The sequence below is a fragment of the Cryptomeria japonica genome, chromosome 3 (genome assembly GCF_030272615.1).
Source record: "Cryptomeria japonica chromosome 3, Sugi_1.0, whole genome shotgun sequence".
Taxonomy (NCBI): domain Eukaryota; kingdom Viridiplantae; phylum Streptophyta; class Pinopsida; order Cupressales; family Cupressaceae; genus Cryptomeria; species Cryptomeria japonica.
Genome location: NC_081407.1, coordinates 7,506,796 through 7,528,672, shown reverse-complemented (window position 1 = coordinate 7,528,672; position 21,877 = coordinate 7,506,796). Strand labels below are relative to the sequence as shown.

Genomic DNA, 21,877 nt, shown 5'->3' with positions numbered 1-21,877 from the left:
CTAAGTGAGAAAAATGGTAAGTGGATGAAGAAGTGGAATATTTATCTAAAGAAGTATCAACTTGAGGAATTTAACTCTACATGTAATCAACAACAAAAAGCGTACATAGGTGTGAATATTTACTTGCTTTGTACTCTCTTTCATAGAAGAGGGTCATTTTCCTTTTCAAGGCTATAATTCCTATGTGACTTCGTAGTGATTAATCAATAAAGTGACTAATTCTTTTCTAATCTCTTCACAATTAACAATAATTTATTTTGCAATAACCAAGATCTAATACCAATGATTGAAATTCAAGAGCTTGAATAGTCTTTTAATTATTTATCAAATAAATGAATCCATATATCTTTAAATAGATAACATGTATAGAAATATGTCTCTTGCAAGAGACACGACTATACATAACAAATATCTTGAGTGCAATCAAGTATACACTGCAATTAATTATAGCTTATATTTTTAGCAAAGAACACACCTTAATGCAAAAAACTAATAAGTTTAAAAAAATACATGTTAAGAAAATATATAGTAAAAAATTAAAAAAAGTAAAAGAGATGTGAGTTAGAAAATAAAGGTATTTTGATTTAAGCAATTTTCAAGAAAATACAAGGTCAAATTTCATGACCTTTTCCAACATCCTCCCTATCTATGCCAAGGTATGGAAATTCATAAAAAAATAAAGGATTGATAAATTTAAAACTTAATTAGATAAAAATAATAGAACTTAAATATTTTAAGTCATAGAAAACCTTGTTATAAAATGTGATGATTTCTAAAACTAACTTAATAAAGAGAAAAAGAATCACAAAATATTTAAAATGGTGTGTATTCACTGTTTTCCATGACACATACCCTAATTCTCTTTGCTGATTAGGACCCTATTAATTACATACTAATATTAACCATTATCACACATATATACCACGTTCTTTACTAATTTTAAAACACCCATTACACATACAATAAATAGAATGTCATGTTTATTGTATATTTTTTGATAGATAAATGTTTATTGTATATTTTACTATTTAATTGTATTTATAATAATTAGATCCTAATCATTATGCATCTAGGTTTAAGAGAGTATGTAGATGATTTAAGAGAGTTATTCCTTAATCCATTCGACTGTTCAGTCTCATAAATGTCATTAAAATCATACACAATCATAATAACAAATTGTACGGTCAGAAGTCATGAACAAGATGTAAAAACCATGGGTTCACACGAAGAGAGCTTAATATTATTGCATGGCCCTTTCACTACAATAGCCATTCATTGGTTACATACATCCAAACTGAAAGAGGTTTTCAGCTAAAAGCAATAATAAGAGTTACATCATACAATTCTCGGAGCTTTAGTTCGTTGGTACATTAGCACCGTCTGGTGAAGAAACATTACTATTAATATCATTAGTGGCACCATTTTCGCAGCTCTTTGAATTCTTCTCAATGGCATTCATGACCACATTAGAGGAATTTGAAAGTGGAGTAGAATTACATCTAAAACTACGCTTCCCTGACAGATGACCGGCTGCGACTGTTGGTGGTGTGCATTGGATTCCATTGCGTGGTGGTGAGAATTTCACCGGCAAATATTTTTCAGTGTTGCATGGAAATGTGGAGTTCAGAAAATGCTCTTCCAAAGCTGCCTTTCCCTAAGAAAAATAACGAAAGAGATCAAATTCATGTCCAAATGAAACCCTAAAACATGAAGTTTTACTTACAAAACTTAACGTACCTGCAGGCGGGCATAACTTATCTCGCAAATCTTGTTTGAATTGAAGCGTTCCCACATTTTTAAATGGCGAGCCTTATAGAATCTCAGTGCCCCTTTAACACTCGTGAAGTTTACAAACCCGTAACCCAAATTGCACCGGTTTCTGTTCACACACCATGATGAAAGTTGTTCACATGGATTTTTGTTTGTGTTTATTTTAATGGAAGATAAAGTAAAAGTGGCAATTACTCACTTGAAATCAATAGGCAAGTAAACAAAATCATAGGCGGATTCAACTTCATTTGAACCAGACTTTTGACTGTTCTGCTGTAAACAATGCTCATCCAGCAATTTTATCAGCTCAGACTGGCTGCAGCATAAAAGCAATGAACTGAGCAACTGGGCCGATTCAGTTTTCTAATTGTTAAAATAATTGACTCTACTCAATCATGGAAATTGGAAATGAAAATAGCTGATTTTGTTCGTACCTGTACTTGTTGGGAATATTTCTGACCATGAGAGTAGTACGAGGGGTGCCCTCATATAATTCTGCTGAATTCTCGTCAAACATGTAAAAAGTAGCAGAATCTCTGTAACAAGTCCGGGGAGTCAAGCTCGTGTTGTAACTCAAATGATGGACACCTCCATTGTCAAAACTGTCTTGAGCAGGAGATAAATGCCATAATGGCTTTTGCTGTTGCTGCATTTCACTGCTGAGGTGAACTACAGAAATTTGTCCATAGATGTTATGAGAACTCACAGGCGGACTGAATATGCGCTGTGAATACAATATCGAAGGAGGGGTGAACTCGGGGGCATTGGGGTCCAAGCACTTGCCATCCCCGGGACTCGAACACGAAACCCCCAAACTAGCTGGTAACAATACCAATAGAAATAAACATATCAAACCACAGAACAATGTTAAAAAGCATTTTTTCACTCCTGAGGAGGAAGACATGAACAATTAATTGGGTACTTGAAACAAAAATTTCAAAGTACAGTAACTATTAAAAAAGACATTCTTAAGAGTGCACTTGACACCATCAAATCATAAATGACTTCAAATATACCAATGGGGATTTTGATCAACTCTCGGTTTCAAATGATAACATAAGAATTTTCATAACTACCTCAGCTAATTATAACAGTCAAAAACAATTTTTTCCCATTGAAGAACAAGAACCCACCTCTGTTGCCTCCTCCATTTAGATTGGCTCTTTTTTTCTCCTCATTCTTGACACCACATACTTCACTCCTCATCCTTCCAAAAAAATGTGGATGCTGCAAAAAAAATTGCTTTGAGTAAATTTTACCTTGCTCTTCGCTCACATTACCAAGCACTTCGCTCCTCATATTGATTCCTTCTTTAAAAGAGTACGGATGGATGCTGCAAAGAAATCTCTACTGTGCAGATCTCTGACTGAGCCGCCCCTCACCTTGACAGTTACATATTTGCCATCTCCACTGTGCAGAGTTAGCCGCCCATTAGCTTGACAGTTACATCTAGAAGGAGAATGGAGGCGCTTGCATTATCCATCCGTTACAGGTTTTTCTTTCCTATATCGACGTCCTGACGGTTATACTATTAATTCTTTCCTCTTTTATCGCTTCAACCTTCTTCCCTCAACGAGGAGCTTTACTCGAAATTGCTCCATTGTGTAGAAAAATAATAAGACACCACGCATGCTATTATTCATTTCAGTTAGATCGATCTTTTTTGTGGGTCGCCAGATGTGATGACCGTTATACCATCCTTCTTGGCCAGACGTTTTTAGACCAATATATCATTGCAATAGTTAAGTTTCTTTTTTAATAATCGCGGATGATTGATATTGTAGGAATAATAAAGAAAGGTAATTTATGATCTGTAGGACTATTTGTCTTTTTGAGTATTGTACTAATGGTATTTATTGTCTATTTATGGATGAGTTACCTACATCATATCAATTTTTGTGGAAGTTAGAACATGGCTTAACATAATGGACTTTTCATGTAGAAGTTAGAAAATAGTTTGAGATAAGAGACTTCTTCTAAGTCTTGTAGTTGCATAATAAAAGTATTTGTTGTATTAGTTGATACATTTTGAAATGAAAAAAACATTGATATAAATATTATAATTGTGATGGTTCATCTTGATTGACAATTTAATGACAATATTGACAATTATGAGAAGTATAGTTGAAGTTGAGTGTGTTCATTAGAATAAATGTTTGTTTTAATTGGTTTTATTTTGAGTTTAACAGTAAAATAAACTAAAATAATTTTTAACTTTTTTGTAATGAGCAAACTCAACTTTAAAGTTGAAGGCAATGTCAAGTATAATAATTATAATATTCATCTAGTCAATATAAGTGATGCATTTTGCTTGTATGGCTCTCAAAGCACACACAAGAAGCTATGATTTATTGGAGATTTGAAATAATGATGAATGCAAAATAAGAATGATAAGAATGAGGAAATCTTCTTATATAGAGAATACCTTAGAAAATGGAGGGATAGGATTAAGAGGTGCAAAGATAATGGTCAGCAAGGATTAAATGGTAGCTATAGAAAATGATAAAACAATAAGAGGGTAGTTAGGAAAAAATAATAAAATAATGAAGGGGTAGGTAGAGGAAAATTAAGAGATAAATGGCATGAGTCATTGAAGGAAAAAGCTAATGAATTAATTAAATAAATAAAGGAAGTGGGACCAATTAAATAAATAAAATATTTCTTTAATTTAGGAAAAAAAAAGGATAATTTAAATAAATAAAAGTATTTATTTAAATGAGGAAAGGCTTAGAAGAGGATTAATGAATTAATTAAATAAATAAATTATTTATTTAATTAGACAAAACAATTTTAGGTGCCTATGGGCCTATCCTTCAAATATTGTCACTTCCTCTCCATTCATCACCTAGCAATTAAATGTCCTATGTCATATTATAAGGGCTCTACTACATGGTGAAAGGATGCTAACAAAGACCACTTAAGTACTCATGCTCTTGGTTCTTTATTGGTTGATTCATCTCAAGATGATGATGGTTCTCTTGCTTCTTGTGCAAATCCCTCAAACCCTATTAAGATTCAACTCACCCTTTTCACATAGCCCAACCTACCCTTGACTTTGGACTAGCTCCAAAATTATTGTAAGGTGGTTGACCACCTTTCACCTTGTCACTCTTTAGTTCTTCTCTCTCGTGATTACAGTCTCTTAATGGGGAAAGTCTTCCTTACTTCCCCTTTCTTTGAAAATGTAAATGGTAATATCGCATCAACTTCTATTAGGAGGAGGAAGAATGGTCTTCCTAAATCACTATGCTAAACTCATGTTCAAGATTTGAGTGAGAGGCCTACCTATTCTAGGCCTAATATTGCCTACATGTGCCCTTGGACCCATTTCTTTCATCTTCTTTTTGTATCTTTTCATAGTTTGGCTACAATTGTTCCTCTATTTTAGTTGTATTGTTTATATGTTGTTTCTAGTATTGGGGATGTTTTGCCTTGTGTTATGAAAACTTTATGAAGGGTTGAGACTCTCATTTCCTGGTTTCTTTTTTTCTATTCATGATTTTCTTTTGTATAAGGGTCTCGACCCGTTCAAAATTCCTACTTAACCAATCTATATTTTTTTTAGTATAGCACATTATTATATAATTATATGAAATAAATATTTGTAAATCTATATTCTTTTACTCTAATATTGTCCATGGCCATAATTCTAACCCTAACTAAAATGCTAATTATAATTATGATTATAATTCTAACCATGATGTTAGTTTGTACCCTAACCCCAATTCTTAACATAGTTCTAACTTTAACCCTAACCCTTACCTAATTCTTGTCCTATCTCTAACCTTAAAAATAATCTAAATCCTAATTTTAACCCTAAACCTTAGTCTAACCCTAATCCTAACCCTAATTCAAACCATAGCCATAATTATAATGATTTTAAAATTATAACAATTAATAATAATAAAGGTAGCATAAAAATGGTATATGTGATGACCTAAAAATGGAACTAGGTAGGAATAAGACCAAAATCCACTTTCATACATACATTGGAATACAAAATCACCTAGAGGAGTGATTGCATTTGACTAACTCTTGAAAAAGAGAGTCAAATGACACTTGTAGGGTTTTTATTCCTTTGTTGTTTTAGAAAGTGAATTAACTATGGAAATAGGTAAAAGTAATGTAAACTATGACTAAAGTATGAAGTAAATGAACACATATGCTATTGTAATTGACTAATAAACACAAACACAATATTGTAACAAACACAGGAGTGGATGGGAAATCTGACTATCCATATGTAATTGAAAATGAAGTTGAATCTATAGGTTCGGGATTCTCAGAATGCCCTAGTCTTTTGAGTATGAATTGTTGTTTGAGAACCTGCAACCTACACCTATCTGAGAACCACATATCAAATTTAGAGAAAATTTTGAGGATAGGGCCACCCCTAGTGCCCTGGTCCAAACAAGGGCACCTATGAAATTAGTTCTAAATTTCAGGAATAGGTCTAGGACAATCTCATGATATTGTTCTGCAATTCGTGGATTTTTCAGGTACCTATATATGCACCTATAAATTAGAAAATGGTATGGTGGTGGCAATATAGGTTTTTTCCTTGGTCAAACCCTTCTTTTTGTTTTCTTTACCTCCACAAATTGTGGATATTGAAATTGGAATAATGTGTATCCTCTTGAATCTTAAGTGTGTCTAATATTTCTATGAGCTAAAGTGTCTAATATACAAACTATAATCCTACTCAAGTGTGTTAGAGAAAAACCCCTTAATGATAATGGTTGAATTGAAGATTCTTTAAATCACACAATTAGAATATAGATCTAAAGTATTAATGTAAATTTGAAGCTACATATAATGTAGATCTTAAGCTCAATGGTAGAAACATAAGAACAACATGAAATCATACCAAATCCCTTAGGAAGAGGTACAAGCCAATCATCGGTCAATGATTCCCTATCATCCTCCAATATCCCTCAAAGCTTCCATGTTTGAATAAATTTTGATGAAGAATTGATTGATTTATAGATTTGAGACTCCTCTAAACCAACACTTTCACTTCATTAGGATACCTTTAATTGCATAATTGTACCTCTCCAAAAATGCCAAAATTTTATCACAAATGAGGAAGTGAACTGCCTTATATATAAAATCTTAGGTTTGAATTTGATGAAAATATGACTTAAGTTTTTTTATTTATTTTCATGAAGAAATATTTTAGTTGATTAGGATCACCAAATTATCCTCTCAAAATTTAGGAAAAAATTACCGGGACCAAGGGGAGCGGATCGTCCTAGTCCCAACAACTTTATCTTGAATTTCTAGGGATGTAGGATAATGAGGTTCTAATGCTAATTCCATCTTGATGGTTGTGCTTCCTGGATATATAGGTTGTTTCTTCACCTATTGTTCTTTATAATCTTCTAATGCCTTCAGGACTCGTTCTGATTAATAAGAAAAACAGGTTTTAAGGACCCGACACTAGTACATTTGGATCTGATTTCTGACGGTTGTTTGTCGGATTTGCGACTAATTTTTGTCGAAGTGCTGACAAAATCAACTGTCGAAAACTCGGTGTCAGATTGGTCGATGATGCCATGCTCGTCGAAAATACGACAATTCAATGGACTCTGCCGATGGTCAAAGAAGTCGTCGGAATCAGTAGATTTTGTCGCAAAGCCGATGGCGATTTGGAACTTCACACCAATGGTGATGCTGTTTATCTGACGCTTGTGTCATCGGTCCATTCATAGACATCGACGACCATCTGACTACGAAGTGTCGTCACACATATAGCGTCCTCATCGGATGTTTGTGTGGTTTGAGTCAGAAGTGCGACGACTCCATAACATTTCACCGACGAGAACGTTGTATGTCCGTCGATTACATCATTGGTCGAAAGCTTGGTATTCGTCGTAATTCTGACGATGATAATTTTTAGAAAAAAAAAATTATTTTCCAGTCATTGATATGTACAGCGAATGATATTGTTAGAGTAATTGGTGTTTTACTTGATTAATTAAACAATATTTGTTTAATTCTTTAAGTTCCCAATTATCTTTTTACACTTAAGCTAACATTAGGTGCATATTAATTAATTATTTTATTAATTATTATATGCAAGCTTAGGGTTTTCCCTTTTTAGGGTTTATTGACCTATTAGAGGTTAATTTTGCTTTTCATTGTATTATCTTTTTTACAATACATTTTTTGGTGAATTGGAGCTCTCATCTTTTGAGAATATTTTTCTTGTGTATTGTGTGTTCTTCAGATTATTGCTTCTTGCTTTTCAACTTGCAGAAGATCTTCGAGCTCCTGTGGTGTTGTATTTCTCAACTCCATTAGATATTCTATCCCCACCACCTACCAAAAGGGGCATAGGTTTGAGGCTAATATGAGGTGCATGGTTTCAAGCTAATATGATCAGGCACACCATGGTTGAGATGGTCCAACTCCCTAGTCTCACTCTACGCCTAATGTCATGCCATATCTAAATCAAAGACATCTCAAATACATCGTCGGTGGAAAGCTACAAAATACCATTTTCATACATAAGCAAGACATACACAATTGGGCACAATCACCAAGAGAACGGTAAAAAGTGTGTTTGAGATCATTGTCCTAATTGTGGTGTGGCCACGAAGAGATCACCGTAAATTTGTCAACCTCTTCGTGACCACACCACAATTAGGACAATAATCTCAAACACACTTTGTTCTCTTGGTGATTGTGCCCAATTCTGTATGTCTTTCTTATGTATGAAAATGGCATTTTGCAACTTTCCACCGATGATGTATTTGAGATGTCTTTGATTTAGATATGGCATGAGCTTAGTCGTAGAGTGAGACTAGGGAGTTGGACCATCTCAACCATGGTGCGCCTACATATGTATATAGTTTTGTGTATTCATTAAAGATTTTCATTTAATTTTGAGCATTCTGGTTAGCAAATCAGGGGTGCACTTTACATTCTTGTTGTTATCCAATTCACTTACTCTAGCTATGTTTCTTTCTTCAGATTTGGGGTCTAGAGCTCCTCCCTAAGCAGAGATTGTTGGTTTTGTCTCCCCTGCTTTGGTTGGAGAGTTTCTTGCTATCTCTGGTAGTTAGACCACAAAGTTCAGCTTTTCTTAGATTCATTAAGCTTTTTATTTGTTGTGTAGTGTCTTTCTTGATATGCTTGATTAGGATAGTGTTTAATCTTTGATTTTCTAACCCTAATGACTAACATTTGTTTCTTGTGCTTCTCTTTGTGTGTGTAGCAATCAAATAGGTTTTTCTAACTATCCTTCCTTTTGTAGAGCATCATATACATATACATATTATGTATATATCTATATATCTACATATACATATATGACCAAATCCTATATATCATTTGGTTTGATTTTATTATTGGTTGTTTTCACATATGATATTATTATAATACCTAATGTTATATATCCCTATTTATTTTCGTTATCCAATTTTCATTTATATGTCAATTGCATTTAATAGGGATTTCTTTGTTGTTAGCATCTTCATGCTTTGAGTCTAAATTTTAATATCCTGAAGCTTATTCCAGTCTTTTCTAAGGTCCTAGGTCCTTGTTGTTTTGGAAATCTCATTAAAAGGCTTTAAAAGGTTTCAAATGTACCTTATAAATGAAAAGAAGGGCTATATTCTTATGATTATATTGTAAAAACTTTAGAAAAGAAGCATATTCATGTGACTTCATGAAAGCAAAATTTTTTTCCAAAAGAAAATACTTTGGAGGGAAGGTCATTCAAGTCTTCAAATGCATGTTCTACATGTGACCAATGATTAACTTGAGTCTGAAGGAGTCAAACTCGGGTTTGACATAGCTGGACTTGGGTTTTCATGCAAATACCCTATTAGGGAGAGGGACCAATAGTTGTGAGGGGTAACTTTGTCAACATGTAGCCATCACGTGGAATATCATAAGACCTCCAATTTTTTTAGAAATGTAAAATGGACATTTAACTATCTAAAAATTAAGGTTTGAAGGCGTGACTTTGTTACCAATTTTTTGACTTCAAGAGATAAAAAATAGAATTATTATATACCTCATGTCTTATCGTGAATTTAGGAAAGTTTAGAGAAAGGATTTATTAAATACCTTGAAGGTGTCTATAAGGTTGAGCTTATTTAAAAGGATGAGATTTCACAATGCAAGGTTTGGAGGGAAAATAATTCACTTGAAAAGGCATTTTAATTCAAAAGATCTAAAGACAAATAAAATTATTTATTTATTTACAAAAGTTTTCTAAAGGCCTCCTTCCACGTGATTATCAAGAAAATCAATTTCATGCATAGCTTGGAGGGAAATAGAAAGCTAAAAGTATAAGCTTTCATGTGATTTTAGGGTTTGCATTATGTTTCAAATGAAAAGAACCATTTATAGCCAGTTTTTAGAAGTTATGCTAGGGTTTTGTTGGGTCTCAAATCAACAAATTGGATAGGTTCTAAGGAAATGCCAACTCCTATGATCAAACCCTCCAATTGACTTGGCCAACTTATAGAGTGAACCTATTTGGTTACTAACTCTCTCACTTTAGGCTCTGCAGGACCTAGGCGGGTATACCTACTCACTAGTTGTTCCTTCAACTAATGCTTTTTATAGAAGATTTAGTGTCTTGATCTGGCTTCCCCCTATCTCAGAATGGCATCAGTTCCTAGAATGGAGATATAGCAGATGAGTTCAAGATTGTTGTTGTAGAAGCTATTCGATCTTGGTGCTTGAAATTTATATATACACTATTGCTAATTTACCCTAGAATTCCTACTCAACTACTCCTATTATTCTTTATGTGAAAGTATGAATTGATGGGTTGTGTATTATAGATAACTACTGCCTTTGTTTGTTGTTTGGGCTACAGAGTCTTTACATTTCTTTAGGACTTATTGTGTAAACTTATGAGATGATTTTTAAACCCACCCCCTCTCGATGAGTCTATCAATTACTATTTCTTATGAGCTCTACTTTGATGTCTTTATTGTAAATTGCTTGAATGAATTTAACTCTAACCTTAAGAGACCATCCAAGGAAGAAATATGAGGAACAATTACAATTCGCAAGTAAATATTTTATTCAAATCTACAATGTGAAACACAGAGTTTTACTGGAAGAACACAAGTAACCTTATCTCCTTTAGATAATATCACAAGCAACTACCTGCAGAAAAATGCAGTAATCCGCAACACATATGCAAAGGAAAAACAACTGATTATATTATATATATTCACCAAAATAGTACAATGGTAAGCTTGAGGCTATAATCTACTCCTTTCTCTAAATTTCCTCCATATTACAAAATCTCCCTCCTTTATATGCGAGTATACATTATCACCAAGCGACGTGGCTTTTCAACATATAACCGTCAACTAACACTTTTGTTTCGAACATTACTCGACTAGGTATTTTCTCCCTTCATCGAAATGTTGTATTCAATCACTGTGGTTGTCTCCTCACCGATACCTATCTGATATCCATTGGGTTTTTATGTCGAAGAAACCTTGGGCTTCAGTGACCTCCTTTATTTTTCCACCGAAATACCTCTTCCATCGATATCACTATGCCCCGTCAATGAATGGATCTATTGTCTCACCGAAGCCTTTCTTTATCCTCTCTTGTCGTCTTCCACCAATAAAGTTATATCAGTGAAACAACGCATATCGGAGACATGCCTTTTATCCTCCTCGAAACCTATTTCCTCATCGATATATATCTAATGTCCATCAGGTTTCATGTCGAAGAAACCTTGGGCTTCGGTAACTTCCTTTATCCTTCCATCAAAACATTTTTTCTATCAACATTACTACACTCCTTCGATGAATGGTCTATTGTTTCATCGAGGCCATCTTTCTTTTGATGATTTGCTTCCACTATCATCTTTCATTGATGAGCTCATTAGTAATCTTCCTCGATAAAGTTGCATCGGTAAAACCACATATATCGGTAACATGCCTTTTAGCCTCCTCGAAACTCATATCCTTATCGATATCTTTTATTGATGTAGCTTCCTTCTGTTTGATCGATATCATTCTTTCGATAAGAACACTTCTTTCGGTAAGTTTCCTTCATGTTGCGCCGATGGTATTATTTCCTCGGAAGCCTTTTCCCGTCGATGAAAACTGTCTCTGCTTTCTTCGATATCCTCTTTCGATGGAATCATTTCTTTCGATGAGTCCCTTTTAGAGTTCATCAGTGTTACCTTTCCTTTGATACCCTTTTTATATCGATGAGACATTGCTGGGTCTCATCGATACTATTTGAATTTTGGATATTTCGATAGAATGCTATTAGACTTGTTCAATAACTTATGGGTTATTACGGTATCAATGAAAATGATGATTTCTTCCAAAGATAGATGGCTTCTATGATTTAATCTCTCAAATCAAGATATTTTACTTAATTTAGATTTGATGCTCAACGGGTTCCACAAGCTACACCTTCAGTTTATGTCCTAGCACGTCACCGCAAGGAGGAAGGTTTATAAGAAAAGGACTGCATGCAATAGTCAAAGGGTTACTTCAAAGTTTGAATAAGAGGTTTGCCTCTTCGATGAAGGAGTTTCATAAAAATATGAAGAGAATCCATAAGGACATTTAAAAAGCACCTCATGCCAACACCATGCAAACCACATGCAGAGTTTAGGCGTGATAGAAGTTAGCATCAAAGCTTCTGGAGAGAAATTGTCATAGTCATAACAATAGATATCCACATTTGGAGGTAGGATTTTCAGAACCCTATTTTAGAATTTTTAGTATCTTATTGTTTAAATCATGCATTGGATACGCCTACAGTAATGATTCAAGCAAAAGTTGGGTTAAAGGAGAAATCTGATTATCTATAAAAAATAATATAGTTTCAGCTTTGTGTTATGACAACATCTATAAGTTTGTCAATGCTTTCTTGCTCAACATAAGGGTTCCACATATTATTTAAAAGGTTTGATTGTCTTGCTAGATTTTCTTTTTCCTTGAAGTGAGCAAATCCCTAGGTCTCTTTTGTTCCCTAGGATAGCTTAGAAAGTACAATCATGCAAAAGTCATTTAGTGAAATTATCAAGAGTTTTTAATCCCAAAACAAATCTCAATCATAAATAGAAAAGATGCAATAGTAGGATTGACACAAACTAGATAAAGATCAAGTACGGGAAGCAGTGAGCAAGGTCTTTTACATATAGGATGATAAAAGTAATGAATAGTGGCCCAAAATTATTCAAAAGGTCAAGAAATAGAGCAAGCTTGAGAGTCAAATTCAAAAGACAAAGACATCATATGATCATTGAGCAGTGATCTGAAATGCAAATTATAGCAAGGTATTGTGACTATAAGATAGAAACCATCCTAGGAGCTCCCAATATATCAAAAGTTGAGAAAGTAGCAAGCTTACTGTACAAAGACAATGATCACTATACAGTTGCAGTCAAGTTCAAAGCATTGATTTGTGGGAACAAAGGGTTTCATATGGGGATAGAGCAGTCTCATGAAATATCATGACACTCATAATCATAATCTAAAGAGTAGTCAAATCTTCAAGATAGATTGGTGATAGTGCAGCCATTCATTAATTGTTTTAGACATTTCAAGCTATGTTTTCCTAATAGATGGTCAAGTATAGAACAACAACACTTAGAAAATACAGTCTAGAGAGATTGCAGTCTACAGTAAAGCCAGTAGGAAGTCATACCTAGTACCAAATAAAATGACAGTAATCAAGTCTACTGAATGAAAAAGAGCAGGGTATAAGTTTCTAAAAGGTCTTTTCAAACCTTAACAACAAATAACACGTTATTGTTGCAGCATTGTCGAAACTTGACAAGAACAACACCTTATAACCTCAAGAGGCATAACAGTCATAGGGCAACTCATGTCAAATGTGCAACTCAATACAATAAATAATCTTAGTTTGTAGCCCTATAGCATCATAATGCAGTCCTTGACCAAGTATGCATACAAGAAACATCTAGTTCTATTAAGGCACAAGCATCAAAGTCAGAGGTTATGACAACTAGTCAAAAACATCAAGTACAAAAAGGTTAGTCACAGTCACTAGAACACAATTTGCAACATGCATTAGGAGTTGTCCTCCTTACAAATAGTGCAACATTAAAAAGGTATTATCAAAGCTACAACCACAATTCAAAGAGGAAGCTTACAAAGATAGGACAAAGCTAGGTACAGTCATAAGTCAAGGAAAATACATAGTTGAAACTCAGTCCAAAATAGTGAAGAAGTGCAACAAATGACATGAGAAGTCTAAAGAAGTATTATAGCAATCATGATTCAAGGATTAATGAAGAGATTTTTTGCATCCATGATACAATCTCAAACACACTTTTTACCATTCTCTTGGTGATTGTGCCCAATTGTGTATGTCTTGCTTATGTATGAAAATGGAATTTTGCAGCTTTCCACCGACGATGTATTTGAGATGTCTTTGATTTAGATATGGCATAAGCTTAATCGTAGATTCAGACTAGGGAGTTGGACCATCTCAACCATGGTGCACCTGTATATGTATATAGTTTTGTGTATTCATTAAAGATTTTCATTTAATTTTAATCAACTAAAGAGCAATATTCATGACTTACAAGTAATGAAAAAACTTACAAGGATGAGGTATATTCTTTACTTACAAGTAATAAAAAAACTTATAAGGATGAGGCATATTCATAACTTTTGCAGTCCTACCTTGGATATCAACACTAGAAGAAACTCATATTGTTCGTGTACAGACAAGACAATATGGGAGTTCATTATACCCAACAACTTGTGGTGTTGTTGATCGTGTTGGCTCTGTTGGACCCTACAACTAAGATTCAATATACATTATTCAATAAGATTAACTGTGCAACATAATGAAATATTGAAAAGTGTGTTATCTTGTTGAGCTTCGCTTGGTTTCAAGAATAGTTTAATATTCTCTACTTAACAGGGCCAACTGATCTGATCTAGACGCACAGTTGGATGACCCTCAAACTTCGCTTTGCGAATTGCAAAAAGGCCTTCAATTAAAAACTGTACTCGTTTGTCAATTTCTCCCTCATGGAGAATACCTCTAAATCTTTCAAAAATCCCATAGAGACCTTTGGGTGAAAGGTCTTGCAACAAAGAACCACATTCTTTCACAAACCCAACAGCAACCTCTACACTATCATCTGTGGGGTTCTCTAGTAAAAGGGTGAGAAGTTCCAAGGCAATGATCTCATGTGAAACTTGTTGATTCACTAAATGAGCTATGAATTTGGCTATTGTTATCAACATGTGCTTGTCATTGCATTTGTATGCCCTCTTAAGCTGCAAAATATTTCTTCGCAAAAGCAGATTGCCAACTTTAGGAAATTTTGTATTTACCACAGCAACCAACGCAGCAAAAAGATCTGTAAATCGAGGGGATGCCATTTGGGATTTCATACAAGACCTACAAAATAGACCCCTCCCACGGATGAGATTCTCTGCAAACAACTCTGGAATGATGTTCTTGATGTTAGATGCATTTACCTTGTTTACTAACCCATTGATACTCTTCTGAAGGGCATCCCATGTCATGCGCTGGTATTCCACACCGCTCTTGTCTTCCACATCTTTCATCATCTAGTACCAAATAAAATGATAGTAATCAAGTCTACTGAATGAAAAAGAGCAGGGTATAAGTTTCTAAAAGGTCTTTTCAAACCTTAACAACAAATAACACGTTATTGTTGCAGCATTGTCAAAACTTGACAAGAACAACACCTTATAACCTCAAGAGGCATAACAGTCATAGGGCAACTCATGTCAAATGTGCAACTCAATACAATAAATAATCTTAGTTTGTAGCCCTATAGCATCATAATGCAGTCCTTGACCAAGTATGCATACAAGAAACATCTAGTTCTATTAAGGCACAAGCATCAAAGTCAGAGGTTATGACAACTAGTCAAAAACATCAAGTACAAAAAGGTTAGTCACAGTCACTAGAACACAATTTGCAACATGCATTAGGAGTTGTCCTCCTTACAAATAGTGCAACATTAAAAAGGTATTATCAAAGCTACAACCACAATTCAAAGAGGAAGCTTACAAAGATAGGACAAAGCTAGGTACAGTCATAAGTCAAGGAAAATAAATAGTTGAAACTCGGTCCAAAATAGTGAAGAAGTGCAACAAATGACATGAGAAGTCTAAAGAAGTATTATAGCAATCATGAGTCAAGGATTAATGAAGAGATTTTTTGCATCCATGATACAATCTCAAACACACTTTTTACCATTCTCTTGGTGATTGTGCCCAATTGTGTATGTCTTGCTTATGTATGAAAATGGAATTTTGCAGCTTTCCACCGACGATGTATTTGAGATGTCTTTGATTTAGATATGGCATAAGCTTAGTCATAGATTCAGACTAGGGAGTTGGACCATCTCAACCATGGTGCACCTGTATATGTATATAGTTTTGTGTATTCATTAAAGATTTTCATTTAATTTTAATCAACTAAAGAGCAATATTCATGACTTACAAGTAATGAAAAAACTTACAAGGATGAGGTATATTCTTTACTTACAAGTAATAAAAAAACTTATAAGGATGAGGCATATTCATAACTTTTGCAGTCCTACCTTGGATATCAACACTAGAAGAAACTCATATTGTTCGTGTACAGACAAGACAATATGGGAGTTCATTATACCCAACAACTTGTGGTGTTGTTGTTCGTGTTGGCTCTGTTGGACCCTGCAACTAAGATTCAATATACATTATTCAATAAGATTAATTGTGCAACATAATGAAATATTGAAAAGTGTGTTATCTTGTTGAGCTTCGCTTGGTTTCAAGAATAGTTTAATATTCTCTACTTAACAGGGCCAACTGATCTGATCTAGACGCACAGTTGGATGACCCTCAAACTTCGCTTTGCGAATTGCAAAAAGGCCTTCAATTAAAAACTGTACTCGTTTGTCAATTTCTCCCTCATGGAGAATACCTCTAAATCTTTCAAAAATCCCATAGAGACCTTTGGGTGAAAGGTCTTGCAACAAAGAACCACATTCTTTCACAAACCCAACAGCAACCTCTACACTATCATCTGTGGGGTTCTCTAGTAAAAGGGTGAGAAATTCCAAGGCAATGATCTCATGTGAAACTTGTTGATTCACTAAATGAGCTATGAATTTGGCTGCTGCTATCAACATGTGCTTGTCATTGCATTTGTATGCCCTCTTAAGCTGCAAAATAATTCTTCGCAAAAGCAGATTGCCAACTTTAGGAAATTTTGTATTCACCACAGCAACCAATGCAGCAAAAAGATCTGTAAATCCAGGGGATGCCATTTGGGATTTCATACAAGACCTACAAAATAGACCCCTCCCACGGATGAGATTCTCTGCAAACAACTCTGGAATGATGTTCTTGATGTTAGATGCATTTACCTTGTTTACTAACCCATTGATACTCTTCTGAAGGGCATCCCATGTCATGCGCTGGTATTCCACACTGCTCTTGTCTTCCACATCTTTCATCATCTAGTACCAAATAAAATGACAGTAATCAAGTCTACTGAATGAAAAAGAGCAGGGTATAAGTTTCTAAAAGGTCTTTTCAAACCTTAACAACAAATAACACGTTATTGTTGCAGCATTGTCAAAACTTGACAAGAACAACACCTTATAACCTCAAGAGGCATAACAGTCATAGGGCAACTCATGTCAAATTTGCAACTCAATACAATAAATAATCTTAGTTTGTAGCCCTATAGCATCATAATGTAGTCCTTGACCAAGTATGCATACAAGAAACATCTAGTTCTATTAAGGCACAAGCATCAAAGTCAGAGGTTATGACAACTAGTCAAAAACATCAAGTACAAAAAGGTTAGTCTCATTCACTAGAACACAATTTGCAACATGCATTAGGAGTTGTCCTCCTTACAAATAGTGCAACATTAAAAAGGTATTATCAAAGCTACAACCACAATTCAAAGAGGAAGCTTACAAAGATAGGACAAAGCTAGGTACAGTCATAAGTCAAGGAAAATATATAGTTGAAACTCAGTCCAAAATAGTGAAGAAGTGCAACAAATGACATGAGAGGTCTAAAGAAGTATTATAGCAATCATGAGTCAAGGATTAATGAAGAGATTTTTTGCATCCATGATACAATCTCAAACACACTTTTTACCATTCTCTTGGTGATTGTGCCCAATTGTGTATGTCTTGCTTATGTATGAAAATGGAATTTTGCAGCTTTCCACCGACGATGTATTTGAGATGTCTTTGATTTAGATATGGCATAAGCTTACTCGTAGATTCAGACTAGGGAGTTGGACCATCTCAACCATGGTGCACCTGTATATGTATATAGTTTTGTGTATTCATTAAAGATTTTCATTTAATTTTAATCAACTAAAGAGCAATATTCATGACTTACAAGTAATGAAAAAACTTACAAGGATGAGGTATATTCTTTACTTACAAGTAATAAAAAAACTTATAAGGATGAGGCATATTCATAACTTTTGCAGTCCTACCTTGGATATCAACACTAGAAGAAACTCATATTGTTCGTGTACAGACAAGACAATATGGGAGTTCATTATACCCAACAACTTGTGGTGTTGTTGATCGTGTTGGCTCTGTTGGACCCTACAACTAAGATTCAATATACATTATTCAATAAGATTAACTGTGCAACATAATGAAATATTGAAAAGTGTGTTATCTTGTTGAGCTTCGCTTGGTTTCAAGAATAGTTTAATATTCTCTACTTAACAGGGCCAACTGATCTGATCTAGACGCACAGTTGGATGACCCTCAAACTTCGCTTTGCGAATTGCAAAAAGGCCTTCAATTAAAAACTATACTCGTTTGTCAATTTCTCCCTCATGGAGAATACCTCTAAATCTTTCAAAAATCCCATAGAGACCTTTGGGTGAAAGGTCTTGCAACAAAGAACCACATTCTTTCACAAACCCAACAGCAACCTCTACACTATCATCTGTGGGGTTCTCTAGTAAAAGGGTGAGAAGTTCCAAGGCAATGATCTCATGTGAAACTTGTTGATTCACTAAATGAGCTATGAATTTGGCTGCTGCTATCAACATGTGCTTGTCATTGCATTTGTATGCCCTCTTAAGCTGCAAAATATTTCTTCGCAAAAGCAGATTGCCAACTTTAGGAAATTTTGTATTAACCACAGCAACCAACGCAGCAAAAACATCTGTAAATCGAGGGGATGCCATTTGGGATTTCATACAAGACCTACAAAATAGACCCCTCCCACGGATGAGATTCTCTGCAAACAACTCTGGAATGATGTTCTTGATGTTAGATGCATTTACCTTGTTTACTAACCCATTGATACTCTTCTGAAGGGCATCCCATGTCATGCGCTGGTATTCCACACTGCTCTTGTCTTCCACATCTTTCATCATTTGAGCCAGCTTAAATGGGGGAATGTAAACACCCCCACTTCTTCCAAAACTCTTCTCAGCTCCTCTTACAGCACCTTCGCCATTCCCATTCTTAGATGGAGCAGACACAACACCAGAAGTTTTCACTTCCACTGCATCTCTGTCCCTCTTGTTTCCAAAAGCCCCTTTACCACTTAATTCGTGCTTATTTATATACATAAACCTATCAGGAAGCATGAGTTTTTGCATATAAGCTCGCCCAAATATTTTATAGTTATTTTTCATCAAGATTCCCTCAGGAGCTGGCAAATCCTGCTTCCATACTTTAATTTTATTTTCTCAAATGACAATCCTAAAAATCCATGCATTGCAAACAACTTTTTACACGTTTGTTGGTTGCGGTGGCATCACAGAGAGTTTACATCAATAAATGAAGAACATGCCAATGCTTTTAATGCAGTAGTAAAAGTCTATCTCTTATTCAATATCTCTAGTGAAACCCCCATGATATTTTGTTAGAGTAGAATATGTTATATTCTAGAAAGGGTCTTGTCCTTTGTTGATGGGATATTCATCTACCTCAAGAAATAACTATTCTTTTCTCCAACAAGAAGTGGAACTAAATGAAGATCTAGCACCATGAAATGAATCCTCAAAAGGATTACTATAGTTAGTTTTGGTAGATAATAGTCTAGGTAAAATACTAATGTGGCTTTAGGAAACATTATGTACTATCTTAACATACTCTAACAACTTTGGTGTGACATGCTACATCCAATTAAGTCTCCATCGGTATCTCTATTGTGTTTATGGATTGGGATTCAATGTACTCTTTTTATACACAGATTTTACTTTCAACTGAGGAGGTTTGTATGTACTTACTTGTCTTTTGATTGTATCCCTATTTCAAGAATTTCTTCTATCAACAAATTATTTGTTGTAAGTTGTACAAGTGGAGGCTTGAATATGCCTTCCATGCTAGCCTTGTTGATACGTTCAACACCATCATGTGCAACAAATCTTTAGAACTCCACTATTTCATTGAAGAGTGAGTATTAGGGACAATCTAGGACACTTACAGAGGTTTTGAAAGAGAGATAAATAGACCTAAATATTATGGCTTAATAATGATCAATAGGTAAACAGATAAGAAACTCTTAATATCAAAATGACTTTCTCAATTGTCTTTACTAGAAATGGATAGATCTGCTAATAATGGCTTTATAACTGTATGTCAACTTTAGACTCAATCCAAGAATAGCTAGAACTAATATGCGATATCTAGATTTATGATCTCTATAATATAATAATCCCATAATTATTTTTCCACGCATCTATACCACAACACAAACATCATGCTAGTGTTCAGCCATAGCAATTGATATCCTAATTATAGAATGTGAAATATGCACATAACTATGAATAAAGATTAAGAAAAACAAAGAAAGATGCTTATTGAAAACATAAATGACTAATGGACAAGAATTGAATTCATTGTAGATAGTTTTGAATATCAAATTCACTTATTTGTGTGCATTTAGTAACTCATGTACTTGTGGCCCACCATTTATCTCTTTCATAAATTAAACACTTATTAATAACATTAAATGGCTGAGTAATTATGTTTTAGTTGAAATTGAAAATAAAATATTTTATTTTAGGACAGCTCACACTATTCCCTATCATATTTTAGACTCTCGGTTTTGTTAGTAGTGGTTTGATGTCTTTGGAGCTGATCATTGCATTTCTTTAGTTACATTTGCCAGCGTACTCCAAGCCTGTGCCAAAATGGGATCTTTGGAATAGGGTATGGACATCCATCAAAGCATAAAAGATGGAGGAATTTTGTCAGATGTAGTTGCAACTGCTCTTTTAGCATGTATGCAAAATGTGGAAGCATAGACAAGGCACGGGAACTGTTTGACAGATTGCCTCAAAGAAATGTGGTTTCCTAGACTGCAATGATTATCAGATATGCACAAAATGGATTTGTTGAGAAGGCTTTAGAAACATTCAAGCAAATGCAATCGGCAGGTGTAAAGACAAATTCCACGACCATTGCTACTATCCTCCCTGCCTGTGCCAAAATGGGAGATTTGGAACAAGGTATGGACATTCATCGAAGCATAAAGGATAGAGGAATTTTGTCAGATGTTGTAGTTGCAACTGCCCTGGTAGACATGTATACAAAATGTGGAAGCATAGACAAGGCACGTGAACTGTTTGATAAAATGCCTGAAAGAAATGTTATCTCGTGGACTGCAACGATTGTTGGATATGCATAAAATGGATTTGTCGAAAAGGCTTTAGACACTTTCAAGCAAATGAAATTGGAAGGCATAAAGCCAAATTCCATAACCTTTTCCAACATCCTCCCTGCCTGTGCAAAAATGGGAGCTTTGGAATAGGGTATGGACATCCATCAAAGCATAACGGATAGAGGAATTTTGTTAGGTGTTGTACTTGCAAATGCCATGCTTGACATGAATGCAAAATGTTGAAACATGGACAAGGCTCGTGAATTGTTTGATACAATGCCGCAAAGAGATGTGATCTCATGTGAACAATCAACACATGTGTATACGAGAGGAAGGGATTGCTGCTACAAAATTGAATGCTCACTCCTCAATCACAGTTCTATGGTTTTACGAGATTAAACTAGGGCAATTAACCACCACATGTATATTTTTTGCAACATGAAATTGAAAACTAGGACAATTTGAATCTACCTCCTGCGCGAGATTGCAAGCAATGC

General features: G+C 34.7%; 1 protein-coding gene across 1 annotated transcript in view; it reads right to left on the bottom strand.

Moving 5' to 3' along the window:
• Positions 1-1,354: 1,354 nt before the first annotated feature.
• The window catches only part of LOC131065623 (protein MEI2-like 1), a 28,819-nt gene continuing 8,296 nt past the window's right edge, over positions 1,355-21,877 (bottom strand). The window contains exons 3-7 of the mRNA XM_058000184.2: positions 2,904-2,997; positions 2,205-2,589; positions 1,970-2,086; positions 1,738-1,879; positions 1,355-1,654 (exon numbers count right to left, since the gene is read on the bottom strand). Of these exons, the coding sequence (XP_057856167.2) occupies positions 1,355-1,654; positions 1,738-1,879; positions 1,970-2,086; positions 2,205-2,589; positions 2,904-2,997 (1,038 nt within the window). The remainder of the gene's footprint in view (positions 1,655-1,737; positions 1,880-1,969; positions 2,087-2,204; positions 2,590-2,903; positions 2,998-21,877) is intronic.